The 8,334-nt window shown below is 61.0% G+C and overlaps 1 protein-coding gene across 1 annotated transcript; it reads left to right on the top strand.

The window, feature by feature from the left end:
- The first annotated feature begins 301 nt into the window (after positions 1–301).
- On the top strand, positions 302–4,384 carry LOC116840072 (galactoside alpha-(1,2)-fucosyltransferase 2-like). The gene is made up of 2 exons (XM_032806438.2): positions 302–659; positions 2,189–4,384. Exons 1-2 carry the CDS (start codon positions 455–457, stop codon positions 3,253–3,255), a joined length of 1,272 nt encoding a protein of 423 aa, XP_032662329.1. The 5' UTR covers positions 302–454; the 3' UTR covers positions 3,256–4,384.
- Positions 4,385–8,334: the final 3,950 nt, after the last annotated feature.

Genomic DNA, 8,334 nt, shown 5'->3' with positions numbered 1-8,334 from the left:
CCCCCCTCAGCGCAGTGCCCCACGCTAAGCCCCCCACTCCCCACAGCCTGTGTCCCCCGCTGAGCCACCACTCCTTGCAGCCCAGCGCCCCCTGCTGAGCCTCCCACCCTTCCCCCCACAGCCCAGTGCCCCCTGCAGCCCCCCCTGCCCAATCTCCAACAGCCCAGAGCCCTCCCCTGCTCCCATCCCTCTCCCCACAGCCCAGTGCCCCCTGCTGGCCCCTTGCCTGGTCCCTGCAGCCCAGCGCTCCCCACTGAGCCCCCGCCCCGCTCCTCACAGCCCAGCGTCCCCTGGGGCCAGCCCTGCAGCTGTGCTAGCAAGCCTGGTGCTCTGGGCAGGACCTGGGGCCCGAACCCCGGCCGTGAAGCGGCGCGAGCCCAGAGATCCTGATGCATCTTTTGGTCTCTCCTTTGCAGCCAGACACGTCCCAGCCGCACTCGCCCGAGAGAGGGCAATGGCTGCAGCCGGCGCGCCGGAGGCGGCACAGGAACGCAGCTGTACACAGGAAGTGCGTCAGCCGGGCGTCTCCGCATGTGCGGCTCAGGGTCTGAATGTCGGGGGGCCTGGAGGTGCCAGGACCCTGTTGGGATGCGGGACACCCCCTGTCTGCACTGAGTGGGGCTGCGAAAAGCATCAAGAAACCCCCCCGGCGAATGGGGGTGAGTAACATCCCCCCCTACCAGTGGTGACACTGCCTCATATCTAGCTCCAGCCCAGGCGTTGGCTCAGGAAGCTGTGGCAGGATGTCACCCCTGCAGAGCAGCTCGCTCGCGCTGCAGCGGGCAACCTGACCCGGGGAACAGAGACGGGGGCGAGGGAAGGTTGGGACCGGAGCCCTGAGACTTGGGGGAGGAGGGTTGGAGCCCAGCAGCTGGCGGGTGTAAAGGAGAGTTGCCCCATTGCCAGAACCGGGGCGAGAACCCAAGAGTCCTGGCTCTCAGGCCCCCTGCTCTGAGTGCTGTGGGACTGGGGCGTGGGGTGCTGACGCTGGCCTGGCTCAACCTCCCTAAACCGTCCGTCCGGGGGTGGCGAGAGGCCTGGTGCAGCTGGGCCCACGTACCCAGGGCCGGGACCTTGGCCGCAGGCCCAGGGGGAGGGCAGGGGGCATCACCCTAGCTCAGCCCCCAGATCCCTCCGGACCCCATGCTCCCCGGCCCGGCCCGGCCCAGGCCAGCTTCACTCCTGTCCTGCCTCTCAGCTTGGAAACCTCCCTCCTGGCCCCACACTCCTCCGTTGCGGGCTACTTCCTGCCACCTCTTCTGCCTCCATTTCCCCCTCCCTGCATCCCCTCCCCCATGTCCCCTCCCCCTCCATTTCCACCCTCCCTGCATCCCCGCCCATCCCCCTCCCCCATTTCCTTTCTCCACTCCACCCACCCATCCATTCCCGCCCTGCACCCCCACTTCCTGCGTTTCACCGCGGCTCTCAGCCAGCTGGTAAACAGAAGGTTTATTAGGCGACAGGAGCACAGTCCCAAGCAGGGCTTGTAGGTACAACCAGAACCCCTCAGCCAGGTCCCTCTGCGGGGCAAGGATCTTAGACCCCAGACTTGGGGTTCCCTGCATCTTCCCAGCCAGCCCCAAAATGAAACCAAAAAACCGCCCCAGCCGGCTCTGTCCCTTTGTCCAGCTTCCCGGGCAAAGGTGTCGACTCCCCACCCCCTTCCTGGCTCAGGTACATCCCTCACCTGAAGTCACCCCCTGCTCTCCCATCCCCCATGCAGACATTCCCAGGACACTGCACCCCGCTCTCTACTGCGTCACAGGAACCAGGACTCCTGGGTTCTCTCTCAGCGGAGGGGGGGGCTGCGGATCAGGCCTGAGGGGCACCAGCAGAGCAGGCGGGGCTTGCAGGGGGGACAATGTTGCTCTGACTGTTCTTGCCTGCCTCTGGGTTGCATTGTGGCTGAAGGGGCCGATCCGGGGTCAAGCGGTGGCTGTGTTCCCCCCGACAACACGTGTCCTGCTGGAGCTGGGGTCACCTGCCCCCGCGGCTGGGCTGGGGCGCGAGGGGGGGCAGTGTGGGGGCGGGGCTCTGCTGGCAGCCCGAGGCCTTTTGGGAACAGAGGTAACTGGGCCAGGAAAAGCCTCTCCCACTTCTCCTCTAACCACCCCCCCATCCTTCCCCCCCTTTCCTTCCACCCCTGTTCCCCTCTCCCCTTTCCCTTCTATTCACCCCCTTCCCCCAGGCTGGGATCTCCTTCCCTCATCACCGCTGGGAGCCATGACTACCCCGGGCTCCTGGGTCTCCTTCCGGCCGTTCCCCAAGCTGACCCTTGGCCTGCTGGCCGTCATGACCTTCTCCTTCCTCATCCACCTCAGCACCCGGTTCCCCACTGCGAGGCAGAGGCTCCCCTCCCCGAACACAATGGAGGGGTCCCCGCCCCATCCTACGGAGCGGGGTATGTGGACCGTGAACTCCGCTGGGCGCCTGGGGAACCAGATGGGGGAATACGCCACCCTCTACGCCCTGGCCAAGATGAACAGGCGCCAGGCCTACATCCTCCCGGAGATGCACCAGCAGCTGGCGCCATTCTTCCGCATCACCCTGCCCGTGCTCTCCAGTGACGTGGTCCAGAATATCCCGTGGAAGGACTACGGGCTTCATGACTGGATGTCGGAGGAGTACAGGCACATCGAGGGGAAATACGTCCGGCTGACGGGCTACCCCTGCTCCTGGACCTTCTACCACCACCTCCGGCAGGAGATCCTCCAGGAATTCTCCTTCCACGACCACGTCAAGGAGGAGGCCAACCGGTACCTGGCCGGGCTGCGTGGGCAGCGCCGGAACGTGACCTACGTGGGCGTCCACGTCCGGAGGGGGGACTACGTCCAGGAGATGCCCAAGTTCTGGAAGGGGGTGGTGGCGGACAAGGCCTACCTGGAGAAGGCCATGGGCTACTTCCGGGCCAAGTACCAGGAACCGGTCTTCGTGGTGACCAGCAACGGGATGCAGTGGTGCCGGGAGAACATCAACGCCTCGCGGGGGGACGTGTATTTCTCGGGGGATGGGAAGGAGTCATCGCCGGGGAGGGACTTTGCTCTCTTGGCCCATTGCAACCACACGATCATGACCATCGGGACCTTCGGCATCTGGGCTGGTTACCTGGCTGGGGGGGAGACTGTCTACTTGGCCAACTACACCCTCCCCGACTCTCCCTTTCTCAAGATCTTCAAGCCTGAAGCCGCCTTCCTGCCCCAGTGGATTGGGATCAATGCCGATCTCTCCCCCCTGCTCAGTGGGACATCTGGCTAAAGGAGCTCAGCCGGTGGCCACTGGCTGCCAACGGGATCCACCCACCAGGACTTGGGTGGTTGGCGGACGAGTGGGCACCTGGGACCCCTGGCCGGTTCTGGCTGCGCTGGGGAGATCGGGGGAGATTGGAGCTGGGCTAGTGGGGTTCAGAGCCCCACGCGGAGCAGCCAGTGACCTACACCGGACTCATAGGAGTCTCGAGTGTTGGGACTGTCTCGGTCTGTTGTATGGTTAGAGCAGAGGGGAGCGGGGGCTGGGAGCCAGGACTCCTGGGTTCTAGTCCAGCTCCAGAAGGTGAGTGGGGTCTGTGATGGGTTTTTGTCCCCCCCACAGGTGCCACCTGATGTACTTGGGTACCACTGAGCCCACCTGTTCCCCCCAGCCTGGGGTCCCTTACGCCGTCCTGCTGAGCCAGGCCCTCAAGCCTCCTCCAGCACACACAGGTAGGGACACCCCCAGCCGCAGAAAGACAGACACTGAGATCAGCTCTGTGGGGGAAGGCTTCAGCCAGGGATGAGCCCAGCGCTCCAGGGCACACCCCCTCCGGGGTGCAAACCCCCAAATTGTGTTGCCGGGTGCTGCACAGAGACCCGCCCAGCGCGAGCTCGTGAAGTTCGCCCTGTCCCGCAATGGGCGGAAGAGCTGCCCAGTGTTTTGCCACCCAGTTATGAAGTCCACAAATTGGTTTTAGAGAAAACAAAACGAAGCTTATTAGCTGCAAAAGACAGATGGGACGTGATGTGGCAAATTGCCAGCACTGCTCTGATGGGTCCTGCGCTCTCTCTTCTTGTGGGGGTGTTCAGGGCGCCGTTTCTCGCCCCGAGCTGGGTTATTAACTGTCCCACTAGTATCCCAGAGAAAGGGAGTGGAGAGGGAGGGGCCCAGCCCAGCCCAGCCCAGCCCAGCCCAGGGATAGCGGCTAACCACTTGAGCTAAGGGTTCCTCTCCCTGGGCTACTTCCCTATCCAGCCTTCAGCTTGTGGGGCTTCCTGCCCTCTCTCTGCTTGGGCAAGGTTTCTCCCAATCCCTTGTGTCTGTGGAGTCCCTCTACTCTGTACTAGCCAGGTTCCCTTTACTTAGGGTCTTTCCCATCACAGCACTTTGCCAAGCTCTCCTCTGCTTCCCTCCAAACTGCTCCCTGCTCCGCCGCCGCCAACCCGCTCCCTGCTCCAACTCCTCCAACCCGCTCCCTGCCCCAACTCCTCCAACCCGCTCCCTGCTCCAACTCCGACGCCGCCAACCCGCTCCCTGCTCCAACTCCGCCAAACCTCTCCCCGCTCCAACTCCGACGCTGCCAACCCGCTCCCTGCCCCAACTCCGACGCTGCCAACCCGCTCCCTGCTCCAACTCCTCCAACCCGCTCCCTGCCCCAACTCCTCCAACCCGCTCCCTGCTCCAACTCCAACTCCTCCAACCCGCTCCCTGCTCCAACTCCTCCAACCCGCTCCCTGCCCCAACTCCTCCAACCCGCTCCCTGCTCCAACTCCGACGCCGCCAACCCGCTCCCTGCTCCAACTCCGCCAAACCTCTCCCCGCTCCAACTCCGACGCTGCCAACCCGCTCCCTGCCCCAACTCCGACGCTGCCAACCCGCTCCCTGCTCCAACTCCTCCAACCCGCTCCCTGCCCCAACTCCTCCAACCCGCTCCCTGCTCCAACTCCAACTCCTCCAAATCGCTCCCTGCTCCAACTCCAATGCCTCCAAACCACTCTGCTCCAACGCCTCCAAATTGCTCCCTGCTCCAACGCCAAACCGCTCTGCTTCAACTCCTCCAAATCGCTCCCTGCTCCAACTCCAACGCCGCCAAACCGCTCCCTGCTCCAACGCCGCCAAACCGCTCCCTGCTCCAGCACCGCCAAACCGCTCCCTGCTCCAACGCCGCCAAACCGCTCCCTGCTCCAACGCCGCCAAACCGCTCCCTGCTCCAACGCCGCCAAACCGCTCCCTGCTCCAACGCCGCCAAACCGCTCCCTGCTCCAACGCCGCCAAACCGCTCCCTGCTCCAACGCCGCCAAACCGCTCCCTGCTCCAACGCCGCCAAACCGCTCCCTGCTCCAACGCCGCCAAACCGCTCCCTGCTCCAACGCCGCCAAACCGCTCCCTGCTCCAACGCCGCCAAACCGCTCCCTGCTCCAACGCCGCCAAACCGCTCCCTGCTCCAGCTCCAATGCCTCCAAACCGCTCCCTGCTCTGACGCCAAACCACTCTGCTCCAACTCCTCCAACTGTCTGATTGAAGCAGGGGGTTTTCAGGTGACTGGCTGCAGGTGCTCTAATTGGCTTCGGGTGCTCTAATTAATCTGTAGCAGCCTCTCTTCCCTCTACAGAGAATAAGGCTCTCATCATCCTGGGGTTACATATCTCCCATCTATCCCCTCCTGCTGCCCTCTGGCCATGCTGTATCACAGGGATTATGGGGGGATTGCCCACAGATCAAAGCAGATCACCCAGGAGATAAAACCACAGCGCAATATAAGCTTAGATCCTAAAGAAGCTGGTTACAAGCAGGAATTTTCTCCCCCTAAATGTCGTCTTGGACAGATCGCGGAGGTTCTTGAAGGCAAACCGCTCTTGCTTGCAGCTTAAAACTCCAGGTATTCCTGTCCCAGGCCAGGCACCTTTTCCAGCCTGGCAAGATTAACTCCCTCCCCTGCCTTACATAGGATTGACATATCTGGGGGGGGAGATCCTTTTTTCCAGTGTCGTCCCGCCCCCCCAGTGGAAAAATCCTGGTATTCCATCATGGAGTCCAGAACCAGGGGCCAGGATAACGTGCTCCAAGCAGCCAGGAGTCAGCGGCGCTTTGTCCTGTCCCAGGCAGGTGGGAGAGGAGCATCTTCAAAGACGTATTGTTCTTCCCAGCCGGACTGACGGCTGCTGTCTGCTGGGCGTTCCCCAGGGGGAAACCCACCAGTCATTGTTACAGAGTCGATATTCCTAACTTCAGATACAGGCCTGAGATGTGCGTACAAACAGGATAATCACATTCAGCCAATCGTCGCCTTTCTAATGATACCTCACATGCCTTGTCTCGCACAAAATAGGTCACAGTGATGCTATAATGATGTTGGAACACTAGTTCTATGAAGAATTTGGGGTGTAGTGTCAGAAGGTCTGGGAGGTTGTGGGGGGCTAGGAGGCAGGATGCCTGGGTTCTATCCCCGGCTCTGGGATGGAAGGGGGATCCAGTGGAGATGTTATAAGAAGCACACAGGGTCTTTTTCAGGGGAAAAAGGCAACATGTTGCATTTATTGAAAATACGCTTAGCCCAGGGGTTCTCAAAGTGGGGGTTGGACACCCTCAGGGGGTCACGAGGTTATTACATGGGGGCGTCACGAGCTGTCAGCCTCCACCCCAAACCCTGCTTAGCTCCAGTATTTATAATGGTGTTAGATGTTTTTAAAAGTGTGTTTAATTTATTAGGGGGGGTTGCACTCAGGGGTTTGCTGTGTGAAAGGGGTCGCCAGTAAAAAACTTTGAGACACATTGACTTAGCCTGTGCATTCAATCTCTCTCTCTCTCAGACCCCCCGCTGCAGATGGTCTTATGGTTCCCAACCTGTCGTAGCTCGAGTCAATCTAATGGCCAGTTACACTGACCACGAGTGAGGAGCTGGGCTCTGTCGGTCACGACAGAGGGGGAAATGGAGGGGGAGGGGAGAATGGGGGGATTACGGATGGGTGATGCCCGAGATATGGGTGGGGGTGGTGGCGGACAAGGCCTACCTGGAGAAGGCCATGGGCTACTTCTGGGCCAAGTACCAAGAGCCGGTCTTCGTGGTGACCAGCAACGGGATGCAGTGGTGCTGGGAGAACATCGACGCCTCGCGGGGGAACATGTATTTCTCGGGGGACGGGAAGGAGTTGTCGCCGGGGAGGGACTTTGCTCTCTTGGTCCATTGCAACCACACGATCATGACCATCAGGACCTTCGGCATCTGGGCTGGTTACCTGGCTGGGGGGGAGACTGTCTACTTGGCCAACTACACGCTCCCCGACTCTCCCTTCCTCAAGATCTTCAAGCCTGAGGCTGCCTTCCTGCCCGAGTGGATTGGGATCAATGCCGATCTCTCCCCCCTGCGCAGTGTTATGACTGGCTAAAGGAGCTCAACCGGTGGCTACTGGCTGCCAACAGGATCCACCCACCAGGACTTGGGTGGTTGGCGGATGAGTGGGCACCTGGGACCCCTGGCTGGTTTGGGCTGCACTGGGGAGATAGGTAGAGATTGGAGCTGGGCTGGTGGAGTTCAGAGTCCCACACAGAGCAGCCAGTGACCTACACTGGACAACTTCTCATGGGAGTCTCGAGTGATGGGACCATCTCTGTCTGCTGAATGGTTAGAGCAGAGGGGAGTGGGGACTGGGAGCCAGGACTCTTGGGTTCAAGTCCAGCTCCGGGAGGTGAGTAGGGTGTGTGCTGAGTCGCCTCCCCCACTGTGGGGTGCCACCTGATGTACTGGGGTACCACTGAGCCCACCGGTTCGCCCAGCCTGAGGTCCCTTACGCCATCCTGCTGAGCCAGACCCTCGGGCCTCCTCCAGCACACACAGGTAGGGACACCCCCAGCCGCAGAAAGACAGACGCTGAGATCAGCTCTGCAGGGGAAGGCTTCAGCCAGGGACGAGCCCAGCACTCCAGGGCACACCCCCTCTGGGGTCCAAACCCCCAAATTGTGTTGCCAGGCGCTGCACAGAAACCCGCCCAACGCAAGCTAGTGAAGTTCGCCCCCTCCTGCAATGGGGAGGAAGAGCTGCCCAGCGTTTTGGCCCTTAGTTACAAATTCCACAGCTGCTTTTAGGGAAAACAAGAAAGAAGTTTATTAATGACACAGGATAGATTGTAAGTGATCGTAAGGGCTGGCCAACAGCTGGAACCAGCAAATAAATAAACACTGAAACTTAACTGAAGAAACTGGTTACAAGCTGTGATTTCTCCTCCTAAATGTTGTTTTAAGCAGATTGCAGAGGTTCTTGAAGACAAAATGCTCTTGCTTGCAGCTTAAAGCTCCAGGTGTTCCTGTCCCAGGTTTCCATCATGGAGTCCAGAACCAGGGGCCGGGATCACGTGCTCCAAGCAGCCA

The sequence above is a fragment of the Chelonoidis abingdonii genome, chromosome 11, assembly GCF_003597395.2.
Source record: "Chelonoidis abingdonii isolate Lonesome George chromosome 11, CheloAbing_2.0, whole genome shotgun sequence".
NCBI classification, from domain to species: domain Eukaryota; kingdom Metazoa; phylum Chordata; order Testudines; family Testudinidae; genus Chelonoidis; species Chelonoidis abingdonii.
This window is presented reverse-complemented; position numbering and strand designations above follow the sequence as displayed.

Excerpts from the sequence above, each read along its gene's own strand:
- LOC116840072 (XM_032806438.2), top strand. The coding sequence starts at position 455 with ATGGCTGCAGCCGGCGCGCCGGAGGCGGCACAGGAACGCAGCTGTACA. Across the intron at positions 660-2,188 it reads AACCCCCCCGGCGAATGGGG|GCTGGGATCTCCTTCCCTCA; the intron begins GTGAGTAACATC and ends CCCTTCCCCCAG.